The sequence below is a fragment of the Phyllostomus hastatus genome, unplaced genomic scaffold (assembly GCF_019186645.2).
Source record: "Phyllostomus hastatus isolate PE091 unplaced genomic scaffold, TTU_PhHast_1.1 phas_scaffold_1066, whole genome shotgun sequence".
Taxonomy (NCBI): domain Eukaryota; kingdom Metazoa; phylum Chordata; class Mammalia; order Chiroptera; family Phyllostomidae; genus Phyllostomus; species Phyllostomus hastatus.
In genome coordinates, this window is record NW_025334004.1 from 5,816,051 (window position 1) to 5,833,438 (window position 17,388).

Here is a 17,388-nt window from a genome sequence, read left to right on the forward strand (position 1 = left end):
ATGTAATAAGGTACATTCCTATGCCTTGTGGGATAGCTTATCTGTCATGTTTACTTGGTGGTCAGATTTAATAAAGATGCTTAGGATGTTTTGGAGAGATGGTACTTCTAGATAATGTTCTTTTCCTTCGTGAAGTTGAAAAATTTTTAAAACTTGACATAAAATTTGTGATTTCATATCAGAAAACCTGGAGTCAAGTCTCTGTGCTGCCACTCATCAGAGTAGACAGGTTACCTGGCTTGGAGGAGCCTCTTCTTCATCTGCAGAAGTAAAATAGCATACTGTATCTCAAATGTTGGTGTGAAATATAAATTCATCTCCAGATGGGGCTCTCTTTGTCCTTCTAGAATAGTACTATTCAGTAGAAATAAAATGTGAGCCACTTGTGTAATTTAAAATGTTCTAGTAGCCACATTTTTAAGAGGAAAAAATAATTTTAATATTTTATTTAATCAAGTGTGTTTAAATATTATTTCAACATGTAATTATAAAAATTGATATTTTTTTCATGCTAAGCCTTTGAAATCTACTATGTTTTATACTTTTCATACATCTCAACTTGAACTGGCAATATTTCATGTGCTCAGTAGCCACATGTGGCTAGTGGCTATCGTATTGGACAGTCCAAATCTAAAGTATAGATTAATATTCCCTGTCAGCATCCATGAGCACTGGTGGAGTCTTGGTCTTAATCAATTAACACAGATTTATTCTTGAAACTGTGTGTACCTCTGGATGGATGAACTTTACACTTCTGTCTTCAGCAACCTAGATGAGTATTTTTGTCCTTGGGATGACAGGCTCCTAACCCTCAGCCTTTTGGCTGACTCAGACCAAGGCTTGCCCTAGGCAAATCACGTGTCTCTCCATTTGGCCAAGGCTATAGACAACCAGAAATTCCTCAATCTTTGAGTATGATAAAACTTTTGAACGACAAGGATCAGAGCTCCAGGAAGGGTTACCCCTTTATTTTTGTCTCTAATCTTTTTTCTTTTGCCTTCTTTCCCAAATTTCAGAGATTTACCCCACTGTGCTAGGGGAAAGAGCAAATACTAGCAGTCTTCTAAAGGAATTCAGCTTCTCTGTCTTCTACTTTGGTATGGCTTAACAAGGTGGCCCTCCCTTCCCAAACATTCTTTTGACTTTTTAAAAGACTTTTAGAACCTTTTTGGGACCAAGAGATTTAGAGGACATAGGATATATTCATGTCTCAGCTTTCTTCTTTTTAATGTTTTCTGCCTGATACTGCCTGATACAAATTTTGAGAGAATTGAAATGAAGGGTGTTACCCTAATATCTGTATGTAATGGTAAAAAAAGATAGAAAAAGTGGGATTCAGGTGTAGTTCCCCCAAAAAATATGCTTAGATGTCACCTTCTTAGAAAGTCCTACACTGATCACACTATCTAAAATAGCTGCCAGCCCCCAGTACTCTCCACCTTTTTTTTTTTTTCAGTCTCATTTATTACTAAAGTCCTTTATTTGCCTTCCTCAATAGAATATAAGCTCCATAAGGGAATGGACTTTGTTTTGTTTACTTCTGCATCCCAGCTCCTAGTACAATTTCTGGCCTTCAGTAAATTTCTATTGAATCAATGAAAGAAGATACCAAGGTATTATTCTCTATATGTATTAATGATTTTAAAACTCGGTACCTAGAATTCTTCCCTGACCACCATTGCTCTGACTAGTGTGTGTAACATGCTTGAATTTTTAAACCTAATCTCAGTGATAAGAATCCTTCAGTGTTTACTCTTACTCAATCATTTAGATAAACTTTTACTTCTTTTAGATAGTGTGGGATGTGAGGGAAAAATAAGTCATTTGCAGTGGTGTTATAAAATGGGGCTTAGCGGAGCCTATCTGTGTTGGAGGAGTGGGTATTGGGACAGGGAAGTGGATGAACGTTTTTATAGTTCAGTGCTGTAAATATGTCTAGGTTTGGGAGCAAGACAGTTGGCAAAGTAGGTAATAGGAGCTTAGGGAAAAGTGGGAGAGATTCATAGCAAGAAAGATTATTGTTATTTGGAGGAAATGTAGGCTGTATAGGCTTGGGGCAAAAAAAGTTCACAAATCATACTTCTGTTATCTTCGTTTAGAATCTTCATTTAAAATCTTAATTTTCACTGTCAATTTTGCAGTCATTTTTTCACTTTACCTCTTGTACCTTTGTACCAACTTGGTGCCACTGCCATACTTTGTGCTCCATGGAATCATGGACCTTTAAGCATAGACTCTTCATACTTCACAAAGGCCAGAGTTCCATTGTAACTCCTGCTTTGTTCCAGGAGCATCCTGCCAATAAAAAGTAATACATGTGTTGAAAGCTCTCATGTTTTTTTAATGAACTATTTATTTTGCATTAAAATAAATTTCTAGCAAAAAGAAATAAATGCAGACTTATCAGTAAAAGTAAAAACGTTTCGGTCCTAGTTCTTTAAGAGAAAATATTTTATTACATGAACTAGCTTTTTTATAATAGTATGAATGAATTTGGTTTGTTAATATAGTTAGAAAAACAATAAGATGCTATATGCTTTTTATATTGTGGTGGTAGGCTTTATTTCAGTTGGGTTTTTTTCAGTGTTACAATTTAAAGTTTGTTTAAAGATTAGTACTCTACCTACAATAGTTAATTTTTAAAGACTATTTCTAATTACATTCAAAATTCAAACGATGCATTTTAACCTAACACCTTCTTTCTTCTTAGTCTGTAAGACTTGTATCGTTCAGCACTTTGAAGATAGCAATGATTGTCCAAGGTGTGGCAACCAAGTTCATGAGACAAACCCATTAGAAATGTTGAGGTAAGTAAATGTATTTTATAGTGCATCTAAGTAAATAACATAAGCACTTAATAATTTTTATTATGCATCAGAATATTTGTTGGTACCTTAATTCAGTTAATATAGGTTTTATGAAATTTATGGTTTTCATTTTAAACATTTTATTTTATTTTAGAGTATTTTATTAAGCAGAATTAAAAAGTAAGGATATACATATTAAGTATTTAAGAAATACATTTCCAAGTTAAAAATTATAACTTTATCTCAGGCTCTCAGAGTTAATTTAGTTGTAGCTATTTTCAGTATTTTAATATTCTACACACCACACTTCTTCTAAAAGATTTTATTTATATATATATTTATTTGTTAGAGGGGAAGGGAGAGAGTAAAAAAGGGGGGGAAATACTGATCAGCTGCCTCTGGTGCTTCCCCAACTGGTGGCCTGGCCTGCAACCCAACCATGAGAAAGACTAATTTTGGTACTGTTAATTCTTTTAAATTTATTATATGTTCAAAAAGGAGTTCACAAACATTTATGTAAAACTTACAGAATTTTTTTAAATGGCTACCATTTATTTAAGTTTAGTCACATATTTTTAAAGATGGAAATGGTCCGTGAGATCCTAACCCAAACCCCTTTTTCCAGATAGAAAATTGAAATTTACCATGACTCTGCCTAAGGTCTCAGCAAACTCAAATGTTACTTCCCATCTTTAAGCAAGGTGTCCTCATCATAAACCTATTTTCTTCCCACTGTTCCTAGCATAGCTCTGTCACAGAGAAACTGTGTATCGTAGAGAAGTACACATCTAAAAACTGCACTAGATGTTCTCTAGATAGCCTTAAATAATTTTCATTTCTAGGTGATGTTTGCCATCATTCTATAAATCTGGATTTGCAAGTTTTACATTTCAGACTTTTTTTTTCTATTTTAGTGCCTGTAGTTGGATTAATTTATCTGCAGGTAAATGTCTAGCCCAGTGTTTTTCAGAGTGTGGTCCCCAAGCTATGAGTATCTTGTTAGATATGATTGTTCTCAGACCCCACCTCAGACTTGCTGAATCAGAAAGTCTGAAAGTGGAGCCTACTGTAGGTAGCAAGCCCCTCCAGATGATTCTGAAATATGTTAACATTGAAACCATTGGTCTACTGTATTCCGTAGTCCTAAGCAAGGCTTCTGTTGATTGGATTTATATCAGTGCTTCTCAATCAGGGGTGATTTTGCCCCTCCCCCAGTGTACATTTAGCAGTGTCTGGGAGCATTTTTGATTGTCAGGACTGGGTGGGTGCTGCTGGCATCTAGTAGGTAGAGGCTAGGGATGCCAGATGCTGCCGAGCATTCCACAATTCACAGGACAGCTCCCCCTTCCCCAAGATCCAGCCCAATATGTCAGTAGTGCTGAGGGCAAGAAACTGATTTACATAATTCAGGAGACCAAAACAAACTTTATCTGTCAAATAAAATTTTTTCCTGATGCTCTTACCAAAAACTGTAAACAAATAGCACTTTAAAATGGAGTAGGTAATAATTACTATGTTGTAACAAATTATCTTAACTTTTGATTTTGACTGTTAGATACCTAAAGGAATCTAGTCATAATTTAATTAAATCTAATTCCCTTGGCTAAAATGTAGCATCATATTTTTTTAAATTTTTTATTTGGAAATAATTAAAAACTACAAATATTTGCAAAAATAAAAGTAGTACAAGGAATACTTGTATTCTCTCTACCCAGATTAACATTTTATCTCATTTGCTTTATCATATGCTCACATTTTTGCTCTCTCTGTTTTTTTCTGAATCACCTGAGGGTAAATTACATGCAGCATTACCCTTACCTCTGAATACTTTAGTGCATATTTCCTAAGAATAGAGATGTTATCTTACATAACCACAATATGATTACATTGATATAATACTTTAATTGCCTTCCAAATTTCAGTTTTTGTTAGTTTATCTAATGATATCCTTTATGGAAAGAAGTTTTTTTCTTCTAAACCACTAAAATTGCTACAAAGGAATTTTTTTTCAAAAGGCAAACTCAGAGATAATAAGAACAAGAACATCAGCATTCCTGGCACCTAGGATAACTCCTGGAATGTAAGATTCTCAATAAATACTGATTGAAAGGATGAGAAACGACATAGCAAAAACAGGAACTGGGAAGCCAACTGATGGTGGTGATGGTTGAGCAGACCCAGGAGACCTGAATGTATGAGGAGGTGACAGGGGAGGATCTTGACCAGCCAAGATTAAAGATGGAGAAAGAGGGCTATGGGGTTTGAGGAGAGAAAAAAGTGTGTTGTGTTGTCCAGGAAAGTGAGAGAGGAAATGGGCTGGGGAAATGTAGTGTGATTCCTGGCACCCTTCAAGGCACATTTGGGTTGTAGTTATGAATTGGAAGGGCTGTGGGTATGGATTTTTTTTCCCCAATCATGGGTGCAAAGTGCAGCAATAATGGAGAGTTGGATTTAAGTAGAGTTGTGGTTGTACCAAAGAGTTTTGAGCAAGTGCGTAGAGGATAAAGGAATCGAAGTATGTACATGGGTGTGGAGCACATAATTTCTAAACTGGGTAAGGAAGACAGACAGGACACCAGATTGGTGAGGGATATCTCAGAGGAATAGAAATGAAAGTAGTTGATTCCTGATCTGTTTGTACATAAGTGGGAAGAAATTCTTCGAGAGAATTTAGGAATAGGTGCATAGTAATTGCTTTCTTGTTTTTATTTTCCAACTCCAAGGAAAGGAAAAGGCTGAATGAGGGGGCATCTACAGTCATAGTACACTGTGAATATTTGTGTAATCATAACCATGTAAATACTGGTTATTTTAAAAAATGGTAATAAGACTGTGTCAGAAGATAAAAGTAAGGAAAAGGTGTATGTTAAGAGGAAAGGGGTGGGGAGTGCCGGATATCAGAGAACTCAGAGAACTAAACCTTTATCTTCCCTAAAAGGATGTGAGAAAAATCTACGCAGGAGGAAAAGTATGGCTTTGGGGTGTGTGTGTGTGTACGGTACATATATGTGTGTACATACATATACATGAAAGTGAATATTATAAGAAACGGGTTGGATTTGAACATGGTTGCCTCTGGGGTTGTAGGAATCAGGATGAGAATGTTCTATTTTAATAATAAGATTTATGGGGAGGTTTGACTTATAAATTATAAATATGTATTACTTTGATAAAAACAAAAATAAGAAGAAAAGAAATGCTACTTTTAAGTATTACTACTATTAAATAATCAGGGGAAGCTTGGTGAACAAGTTAGTACTTGAGTTAAGTCTTGAAGAATAAGGTAACAGTGGTTTGGTTGGAGAGGAGGAAAAGAGTATTGAGCCAGGGTAGAGAGTGTGAGGGAGAGAAACAGATTGCAAAACACAAGGCATTTTTGCTGGCTAGAGACAAGAGATGGTAAGATAATAACACCAGTTATGGTTTGTAGGTTGGATTCAAGTTATATAAACACTTGAAGCCATGTGGTGGGAAGAAATTAGTTCTTGAGCAGGCAAATGATGAATCTTTCTTAAGCACTAATTTGATTATTAGGAGCAGGTCAGGTTAAAGGAAAATAGCTCAACACTGTCCTAGTCTAAGTAGTGTGGTAATTGAGGAGCTAGAAGGGTAACAAGTACGGGAAGATGAGATGGAGAAATATCTAGAAGGAGCTGTCAGTGGAACTTGGAGACGTAAATGTGTGAGTTGAGAGTGGTGGGAAGAGGTGTGTGTATTAAGAAAAGTCTTACATTTTGAGCCCTTTTGGAAAGAGATATGGTCTTATTTGTAAATGTAATTTTTAAAAAGTAAGACAATGAGAGTGGTGTTCAATATTTTGTGGGAGGATTGATGAGACAGTGACACAGATGAACAGAAGGACATGCTTGAGATACTCAGCATCTGTTGGGAATGTGGAACTTGAGCTCGGCAGAGAGATGTAATATGTGTGTATATAAAAGTTGTCTGCTTTATATGATAGTTTAATTACAATTAAATATATAATTTTAATATAAATATGTATAAGTTAATTTAAACATATAAGCTACCTGTTTATACAGAGTTACAGAAGTGGATGAGGTCCTCAAGGAAGGCAGCCTACAGGAAAGGTCAGAGCGTGCAGAGTGCAAAGCATTGAAAATACTTGATTTAGGGGTAAGTGGAAAAGAAAAATACTTAGGGAGAAAAAGAGTAGACAAAAAAAAAAAGAAAACCAGGAAAGGACATTTTGAAGGAGGCAGTTTTAGACAACCCTGTCAAACTGCTTCAGAATAATATAGGAGAAAAAATGACTACAAAATAATTTTAAAAGTTTAAACCTATCCAGTTGGAAGTTATGGATGATTTGGGGAGTTCAGTAGAGTAAAGGAAGCAAAAACAGTATGTGACAGAAATAATGTCGATTGTGCTTTCCAAGATTTTCCAATTGGAAGAAAAGATTGGGAAATAGTTAACAGCTTGAAAAGACAATAAGTTAAATATAGGTTGGGTATTTTGAGATTCAGGGAAACTGTACATGTTTGTAGTTAGAGAAGAGTAATGCTGCTGAGCTGGATGAAGGTATGAAGAGATAAGAGGGTATTGTGGGAGCAAGAGAATTAGATTAAAGAAATGAAAGCCATGAAAAGGAAGCGTTAACACTCTTATCCGGCAAAGAAAACTAGAATAATGTCAAGCGAAATATTTACATTTTTTTATCTAAGCAGCAAGAATGACTAAATGGCCTAAATTTCTCAGAATAGAGAGTAGAATTTATTTCCTTTATAGGATAGAGCCAGAGTTGTGGTAGAGATTTTGAGAGTGAGTATATCAGCTATTGCTGCAAAACCAACCACCCCTTACATGTCATACTTAAACATTTATTTTTAAAAAGCATTTCTTATTCCTCACAATTCCTTGTTTCACAGATCTAGGTGGTTTTTCTGGTCTTTGCTGGACTCCCTCCTGTGACTGCAGTTAGCTGCTGATTGGATAGGCCTCTCTGCTGACCTCAGCTGTGTTCTGTCATGTTGGGATGGGCTGTCTACGAACTCATCTAAGATGGCCTTGGCAGGGCAGCTCGGTTGTTTTGTGCGTGGTACCTCATCCTCCACACCTGTTCTCACAGCTGGCAGGATTCTGAGAGAGAGCAAACAAAAGCACATGGTGCCTCTGAAGGCTTAGGCTCAGAACTAAGCACAGTGTCATATTCTATTGGCCTAAGCATATGTCAAGGTTAGCCCATATTCTTGGGGTGGGTAGATTAAGGGATGGAGTTTAAGTCATGTTCAGAGGGTATAGATATAGAGAAAACTGGGGACTAGGACCATTTTTGTAACCAGTGTACCGTTGTGGGAAAAGCTAGAAATAAGTGTGCTACATGTGCAGAGGACTTTGGTATAGATGTGCTGAAACTGCATGTTCTACATGTTCTGTAGGATGGAGATCTCAGACTGTTTATGTATTTGATTTTGATGTCTTCATTGTTAGTGTATTCTCTTTTCCCCTTTGGAAGGTTGGATAATACATTAGAGGAAATCATATTTAAACTGGTCCCTGGACTGCGAGAACGTAAGTTGCTCTTTGGCTTCTTGCAGATTTGTGTTTTATGAAACCAACATTTCTATTACATACTTTATGATTGATCCGTTATTTTTGTACTTCTTTTTTTCTTTTAAATTAGAAGAACTTCAGCGTGAATCTGAATTTTGGAAGAAAAATAAGCCTCAAGAAAATGGACAAGGTGACTTTTTCTTACATCTGTATCTGACAGCATCTTTCAAATTAGCTAGCTTTTTGTATCTTTGGTGAACTAATATCTCTCTTCAAGCTCAAATTTCTCCTATACAAAATTCATGTAGTCCTTTATTCATATTATGAACCTTTCTCTTATTACAAAACTGTTATATAAAAGCCTGAGACCACTCCAGTTCAAAGTGATAGGAATAGAGGAAATTGGACTTCGGGAAGAGAAAAAGGAGGTAAACAGAAATCCAACTACTGATTGCAGCAGTATTTGCTGGAGAGTTAAAGGAAACTGAAGTAAGAAAGAGCCATGGCCTAAAAGTGAACAGTGAGAGGTTTTGTCTTATTTTATTTTGTACGTTCATTTGAATAGGAGAGGGAACTGAGATGTGGCTGAGAGAATAGCAAGGGGGTCTTGGAAAGAAGTTTTCATAGGTGGAGCTCATCTATCCTGAAATTTGAAAAACATTTCTAGGTGCTTATTGGAATTTTTCCCATTATCACTGTTCAAAGTCCAAATTTCTCTTCTGGGTCCCCAGGAGACTCAGCAATCAGTGAATTTTTTATAGTTTTAGCAAAGTAGCTAAAACTGGGCAGAGAAAAGGCTTTTAGTAACTATGTAATTCACACAAAGAAAAAAAAGTATAACATACCTGAAGTTATAAGGAAATGGTATCATTTCCCATTAATTAATACAAGACTTATTTCAAGATGACCTAAGTGCCACTGAAATCTTTCAACAATGTGTGTGTGTTTTTATAGCCTCACTTGTGAGCTCAGTCTCCCACCTCTGGTTTTCCTATAAGATCAAAGGATTGTCAATTATACACAATTAAAATAGCGAGAAAATGCTCTTCCTCTTTTCATTTGTAGAATAAGGATCATAGTTTCATTAGTTTAATTTAACAGCAGGGCTGGCTTTGTGTATTAGGGCAAGTTTGAGCATAGTTTTCAATGACTGGGATAAGGTAGAAAGGGATTATTTTTTATCTATAACCACAAAATAAGCCTACATAAGATGAATTAACTAAAAAGAAACCAAGCCTGACAAAAAAATGGCTTAACTAAAGGCTTGTTTCACTCTAAGTGTAAATTACAATTTAGTGCTATAGTAAAAATATATATGATACAAAGTTGACTAAATGTTCATTTTTTGACTGCCTTCTCAAGAGGACAGGGTTCCAGGGGGTCAGCCTCAGAAACTATGTTGTAGGTTTAGTTTATGACTCTATGTATCCTACAGATTCACTTGTGAAGGACTACAGCCTACTTCGTGTTTTTCTTCCTTTTCCCATTATTTCTCCCTCTTGTTTTTTAAATATTTTATTTGTTTATTTTCAAAGAGGAGGGAAGGGAGGGAGAAAGAAAAGGAGAGAAACATCACTGTGGGAGAGATACATTGACCAGTCGACCGGTCGCCCCCAACCAGGTTCCTGGCCCGCAACCCGGCCATGTGCCCTGATTGGGAATTGAACCAGCAACCCTTTGGTTTGCAAGCGGCACTCAGTCCACTGAGCCAAACACCAGTCAGGGCCCTCTTTCCCCCTCTTTATTTTATAATATTTGGTCATTAGTTTCAGTGGAGAATTTGGGTCTGTTCTGGGAGGTGGGAGTATGGTTCATGAGAGGCAACTGCTATCTGTGTGGGTTCCATATAAATGTGTAGAAGAAACAATGCAGAATAGAACCCACTTGCTTTCTATGAGACAACTGTAATGCTTGTATCACAATCATTATAGAGGAGCTAACCTGTTGGGTTCTCCCCCGGCCAGACTCTCCTATACTGTAATGCTTGGCTAGCTAATTCTTTCAAGTTTCAGCTTAGAGATATTTTATCTGGAAATTTTCCCTGAATCTCTGCGTCACCCCAAAGTTTGAGTTTATTACCTTTCATATATGTGGCCAGGCCGTCTATTTTACATCTTTCATCAAAGGCCTTATCTGTTTTCTTTACTTTTCTGAATCTCCTCCTATCCCTGACCACTATGGGGATAAGGATGATGATAACACCCTTGTTTTAATATTGTTCCCTCAAGCCTAGCATAGTGCATATCTAATAGAATTAAAGGCACAATAAATGGATGAATCAACAAATATAGTTGTATTATATGTAGGCTGAAGTTATTTCATAGCTTAAATACATTTGGATATAATGTGAAGTACTCCTTTAAGATTTCTTCAATGGAGTTTTAACATGTTATATACTTTGTGTTTTTCTTCCTTTGTACATGTTAAAAGATAATTCTACTCATAGTCAACTAGCTGATTTTATGAATATCTATTAATTTTAAATTTTGAGAAGTTAAAGAGAATATTTCATAGCAGTGATTTTCAGCTTTTCTCATCTCATGGTACACAAACTAATTACTAAAATTCTGCACACCGAAGAATATATTTTTTGCTGATATGACAAAAAGGTATAGTTTTGATTCATTGTCAATTTTATTTGACAGTCTAAGGGAAAAGAGGTCAGTGCCCCTGATTAAAATAGTCAGATATTGTAAGTTTTGAAATTTCTTGTGGCACACCAATGTGCAGGAAATCGCTGTTTTATAGTTTTAAAAGAGTAGTTGGTTTTAAATTTGAATATATATATAACTTGGAAGTACTTTTATATCCTGTTTACTTCTAAGTGATCTAATCACTAGTTGCAATTATTTTTGTGACCAAATAAAGTAGTTCTGAATCTTTTTTTTTTAAAGATTTTATTTATTTATTTTTAGAGAGGGAAGGGAGGGGGAGAGAGGGGGAGAGGAGAGAGAGAGAGAAACATCAATGTGCATTTGCTGGGGGTTATGGCCTGCAACCCAGGAATGTACCCTGGCTGGGAATCGAACCTGGGACACTTTGGTTCCCAGCCCGCGCTCAATCCACTGAGCTACACCAGCCAGGGCTATAGTTCTGAACCTTTTATTTGGATGCCCCAGTCATCCTAGACATCTTAGGCTGTGTTCACAAGTAACTGATGATTCTTAAAAATATCATCATTGTTGAGTTAGTTGGAACATTTTAAAATTAAAGAATTTAACATTTATTTTTGTTTCAGTGATTAATATATTGTTTAACTTTAATATCAACTTTGAGTTATATCTTTAGTTTCATTTAAATTTTACAGATGATACTTCAAAAGTTGACAAACCTAAAGAAGATGAAGAAGGTGATGAAAATCAGGATGATAAAGACTATCACAGAAGTGACCCACAAATTGCTATATGTTTGGATTGTTTACGAAATAACGGACAATCAGGGGACAATGTAGTAAAGGTGAGTGGACTGGTACAGTTGTATTTTTAGTAATTATTTTATAGTAAACCTTTGATAATTTGTTGACGAATTTTCCTAATGTTTCAAAATGTTTGCTGTCAAAGTTTTTAATATAATTAAGTAGAATACCATTCTCTGGCCATCCCATACCTACAAATGGCCAAGCAATTGCCTCAGGCACCGGATTTTCAACCCGCACAACTGAACTGTCCTGGGCCAATGCCACCACCTAGTGGCTGATGCAAGAATCACACCTTTATTTCTCCTTTCCACCTCCTCTTTATGCCTTTGTTGGGAGTTCACATGAATTTTTTCCCTTTTTAAGTATGGTAACCAACTCTGACTCAGATCATTTCATGTTGGGAAGTATCTCCAACCTTTTTGTTCATCCTCTTCTAATATTCTCCATTTCTTTTTATTTGCAACTCAAAAACATGTCATGACTAACACATTTTATGAATAATTAATTGGTTCTGAACTACAATTGGATGTCATAAAATGCCTGTGAACTTTTAAAGTTCTGGAAGGCTCCCAGATTATTTCCTATAGAATCTCCATTTCTAACACTGTTTCTCTGTCTGCTATTTGATCCTTTTTGTAAAGGACCTCCATACTAAAGAATTTAAAACACCCTACTTGTTTTTAATTGCAAGAAACTTTTGTTTTCATTGTAAAAGTTTACTACTTTACCACTTAAGTAGATTTTTGTCACTTTGTCTTAGTAAATGTCAGCCATTGAGAATATTGCTGCTTTCTTTGTATTCCGTGTTTTATTCAAATAACTATATCCAATGTCTCTTCTTTTACTTCATCTGTATAATCTGTAGGCCAGTGGGTTGAATTTTCACTAACACATTTTTTTAAAGATTTTCTTTGTTTCTTTTTAGAGAGAAGGGAAGGGAGGGAGAAAGAGTGGGAGAGAAACATTAGCACAAAAGGTGCTGATTTGTTACCTCTTACATGCCCCCAACTGGGAATCTGGCCTGTAACCCAGGCATGTGCCCTGACTGGGAATCAAACCAGTAACCTTTTGGTTTGCAGGTTGACACTCAATCCACTGAGCCACATCAGCCAAGGCATGAATTTTCACTAATACACTTAATGACATTTTCCTTTTAGGAAGTTAAAATTTAAAAACAAATTTTCATCTTAGATTAAGAGTTCCCAGCATCTTGCAACAAAAATATGTGAGCATAGTGAGTCAGTGAATACTAATCAGCTTATGTGGATGTGGGACAGTGAAGATATTTAAAGAAGAAAAAAAATTTTACTCAGGGAACTTTGGTGAGGTCTTATATAAATAAACAGTATAATACAGTAAGAGAATGATTTGATTAATAGAGTCTGGTTGGACAAGGCATGTCATAAAATGCAGAAATCTTTAGAGATGTGTCCATTGTGCCTTTTAACCTTCCTAGGCTTCTCTGTTGTTTTTATGCTCTGGTGGATCACGTGTTCTTTTTTGTAAGTCTTTTTATCGGGGTTTTTAATAACCTTACATTTCTCTCATTGCCAGTCATTTCTGTAATTCTCATTTTGGGAGGTTCTTCTTAGTAGAGATTTGATCATCCTTTTATTCTTGAATACATGAGTTATTATCTTGTAGTGAAAATTAAGTCAATAGAAAGGCTGAATATCTTTATAAATAAATGTAAAGTATACTTCTTTGCAAGATTTCTCATAAGAAAGTAAGTGTCCCAGTTGGTAATTTCCCTAACACCTGAAACTGCACATATTTAAAGACAAATTCATTGTACTTTCACCTACCTTTATTCCAAACATGCAGTTTCAGTTACCATTACCGTCTTTCAACAAATCATACAAGTTCAAAACCTTGGAGTCATCTTTGACCTTTTACTCTTTCCCTTCGGCCTATTATAAGTCCTGAAGAATTCTCCAGTCTAGTGCTGCTCACCTTATATGTAGATTGCTCAAAGTAGTCTCTTAAGTATTTTTTGTACCTTAATTCTTTTATCACCCAAGGCTGAGTCCACAGCCTGAATGTGCTTAAGGCAGAGAGTAAAGGCCAGAGTCAAGGCCAAAATCAGGGCAGATAATAAATATTTTGGGCTCTGTGGGCCGTATAGTCTCTGCTGCAGCTACTCACCTTACTCATTGTAGCCCTAAAGCACCCATAGATGGTGGTGAATGAATGACATGGTTGTGTTCCAATAAAACTTTACTTAAAAAGATAGGTGACCAGCCAGATTTGCCTTGAGAGCTGTGGTCATAGTTTGCGATCTTCTGGCCTATAGAAACAAGTCTTAACACCTTAAGATATTATTCAAGGCCTTTAACTAACTAGATCCTATCTTGATAAGTTTATCTGCCATTATACCCATCAGTGAAACTTCTCAAGACAAACAATTATTGCTTTATATATGAGTACCAACATATATGTTGGCACTCATACCTGACAAAGGACTTGCATCCAGAATATATAAAGACTTATATTAAGAATATTAAAACCCTTTAAAATTTTGAACAGTCTTTTTTGGCATGTTCTTCCCTATTCTTACCTCCATCAAGACCCCAGCAGAGACCTCTATTCTTTGTGATGTTTGCTCTACCTTAGTGAATCTCATCTCTGAAATTCTATAGGATTTCCATTTGTCAATCAATTAGAGCTTAGTTTGTTATTTATTAAGTTAGCGTTTATTGTGTTCCTGAAGATACCAGGCACTGATGCTGGGCTTTTTTTTTTTGTTTTCTTTATCTTTTTTGGTATTGTCTTTAGAACATATTATAAACTCTTTAAAGGCAGGGAAGCAATGTCTATTTTCTTTTATAGCCTCCTCCACCACTTATTCCTTTGCAGTAAGATGTGATTCCCAATTGTGGTGGTGGAGTAGTCACATGCATAGTTTACATGGTATAGGTACTGCTTTTATAATTTAAAAGCCAATGCTAAGAACAAGAAGGCAGTGAAAATAGTAAAGACCTCCAAAAATTTGCTGCTCCATAAAAACAATTTAAAAACGGCCAAACAAACCCTTTAAAGTTAGCTTGTTCAGAATTCTAATAATTAACCAAAGACTTGCAAAAATCTGTGGAGCAATTAATCAAGAAAACTGTCTGATGTTGCGCCATTTTAACTTACCTTGGTCACATCCCCCACTCTCTCAGGCACAAAAGGAATAAAAGAGAGGTGGAGCTCTTTCAAAGCCCAATTGCCAAATACTTGTCATTATTTGACCTATCTGGTGGTTCCTGGAATACTCCACTTACAAGGGACTTTGAAAAGCTTGGACATAATCCTGGGAATCTAGAAGAGCAAGCACACACATGCTCAGGAAAGTCAAAAAAGACATGAATAGGTTGCTAAGCTCTCCCCTGTGGCTGACCCTGAGGCTCTGCACAAGCAGGAAGTGAAAACTAAGGCAGAGCTTTCAACAACCTGATTTACTGTTGGAGGCATTCCCCAAAACAAACGCAGAGTCCCTCAGCAAAGACTGGAGACTTAATTTTTACAAGTTTATAAGGAACTCTCTGTTCAGTCATTCACCAGTCACTAGATGGAAACTAGTGACCATATTATGTAAAGAATGCACACTTAACAGAATTAGTTTAGGTAAGTCATTAAAAAGAAACAATAAGAAGCAGCCACAACAATAAACCCTGAGAGACTAGAGGGAGTCTGATTTTCCAAGGTTGTCATATTATATTTAAGGTGTTCAGCTAAAAAAAAAAAAATGAGACAAATACAAGCAAGGAAGTATAGTGCATATACAGCAAAAGAAGCAGTCAATAAATGTGTCCCTGAAGAAGTCCAGGCATTGGACTTACTAGATAATAGATTTTAAATCATCCATTTTAAGTATGCAAAGTACTAAAAGAAAGCATGTCTAAACATCTAAATGAAAATATAAGAACAATTTCACCAAACAGAAAATATTAATAAAGACATATTGTTTTTTAAATATTTTGGAATTGAAAAGTATAATAACTGAAGTGAAAAATGCAGCATAGAGGCTCAACAGCAGATATGAGCCATAGGAAAAGAACCCAAAAACTTGAAGACAGATTGCATTTATTCAGTTTGAATAACAGGAAAAAAAAAAAGAATGAATGAAAATGAACAAATTCTCAGAGACCTGTAGAACACTATCAGACTTATCAACATACACATAATAGAAATTTCAAAAGAAGAAGAAAAAGCACGAGGGGCAGCCCCGACTGGAGTGTCTCAATTGGTTGGGCATCATCCAGCAAAGCAAAAGGTCCCAGGTTCAATTCCCAGTCAGGGCATATGCCTGGGTTGCACATTGGTCCCTGGTCAGGGCACATATGAGAGCAACTAATTGATGTTTCTGTCTCTCTCCCTCCCTTGCTCTCTCTATTAAAAAATAAATAATTTTTTTTAAATGAAGAGGGACAGAAAGTATAATTGAAGAAATAAGGGCCAGAAACGTCCTAAATTTGATAAAAACATTAAAAATCTAAGAAGCTCAACAAACTTCAGGTATGATAAAAAAGAAACTACTAGCAAGACACATCATAATCAAACTGTTGAAAGACAGAATCTTGAAAGCAACAATAAAGAAGTGACCCATCACTTACAAGTGATCTTTAGTAATATTACAACTGATTTCTCATCAGAAGATAAAGGCCAGAAAGCAGTAGGATGACATAAGCAGAATGATGAGAAAAAAAACAGAACTGTCAACCGAGTATTCTATGTCCATCGAAAAATTTGTATCTTTTAAAAAGGGAGGAAGTATTAAGATATACCCAAATAAAAACTAACAGAATGTGTACCTACCAGACCTTCTCTGTAAAAAAATAATGAAGGGTGCTCTTCAGGCCTAAATTAAAGGACCCTAGACCGTAACTCAAATTTACATTCATAAATAAAAAACACTGGTATAGGTAAACTACACAGTTAAATATAAAGACAATGTATTTTTTGTTTCTAACTTTTTTTTAGGGAGGGGACAGAGTAGAGGTATATAAGAGTAAATATTTATATACTATTGAAATTAAGATAGTAGTACTCCAAACTAGATTATTATAAATTTAGATGTTAACTGTAATCCTGAGGGAAATCACAAAGAAAGTAACTTGAAAATATGTAGGAAAAAAAGTTATAAGGCAGTTAAAATGATATATCTTTAACATGAAATAAAGCAGTAATTAAGAAATGGAACTTTCAAAATAGAAGTAGCAAAGTGGCAGATAAAAATTCTACCCTATCAGTAATTGCATTAAATGGAAATGGACTCGACTCTCCAGTGAAAGGCAGAGATTGGCAGAATGGATAAAAATACATGCTAGAACTATAGGCTGTCTACAAGAGACATACCTCAGACCCAAAGACACAAATAGCTTGAAGGTAGATTGGAAAAAGAAGTGCCATGCAAACAGTAACCAGAAAAACAGCAATGCCCATAGTAATATCAGAAAAAAACAGACTTGCAGACAAAAATTGTCAAAGACAAAGAAGGAAATTTTTTAATGACAAAATTGTCAATCCATCAAGAAAATATAACAGTTAAACATAAATGTACCTAACAATAGAGCCCCTAAATACGTGAAGCAAAAACTGCCAGAATTGAAGGGAGAATGGATGGTTGAACAATATACCACACTTTCAATAATAGATAGAACTAGGCAA

General features: G+C 35.6%; 1 protein-coding gene across 3 annotated transcripts in view; it reads left to right on the forward strand.

The window, feature by feature from the left end:
• PCGF5 (polycomb group ring finger 5) overlaps positions 1-17,388 on the forward strand; it is a 116,166-nt gene that overhangs the window by 70,741 nt on the left and 28,037 nt on the right. For all 3 annotated transcript variants that reach the window (XM_045853947.1, XM_045853946.1, XM_045853948.1), the window contains exons 3-6: positions 2,711-2,807; positions 8,281-8,336; positions 8,449-8,508; positions 11,626-11,774. In XM_045853947.1, coding sequence (XP_045709903.1) covers positions 2,711-2,807; positions 8,281-8,336; positions 8,449-8,508; positions 11,626-11,774 — 362 coding nt within the window. The remainder of the gene's footprint in view (positions 1-2,710; positions 2,808-8,280; positions 8,337-8,448; positions 8,509-11,625; positions 11,775-17,388) is intronic.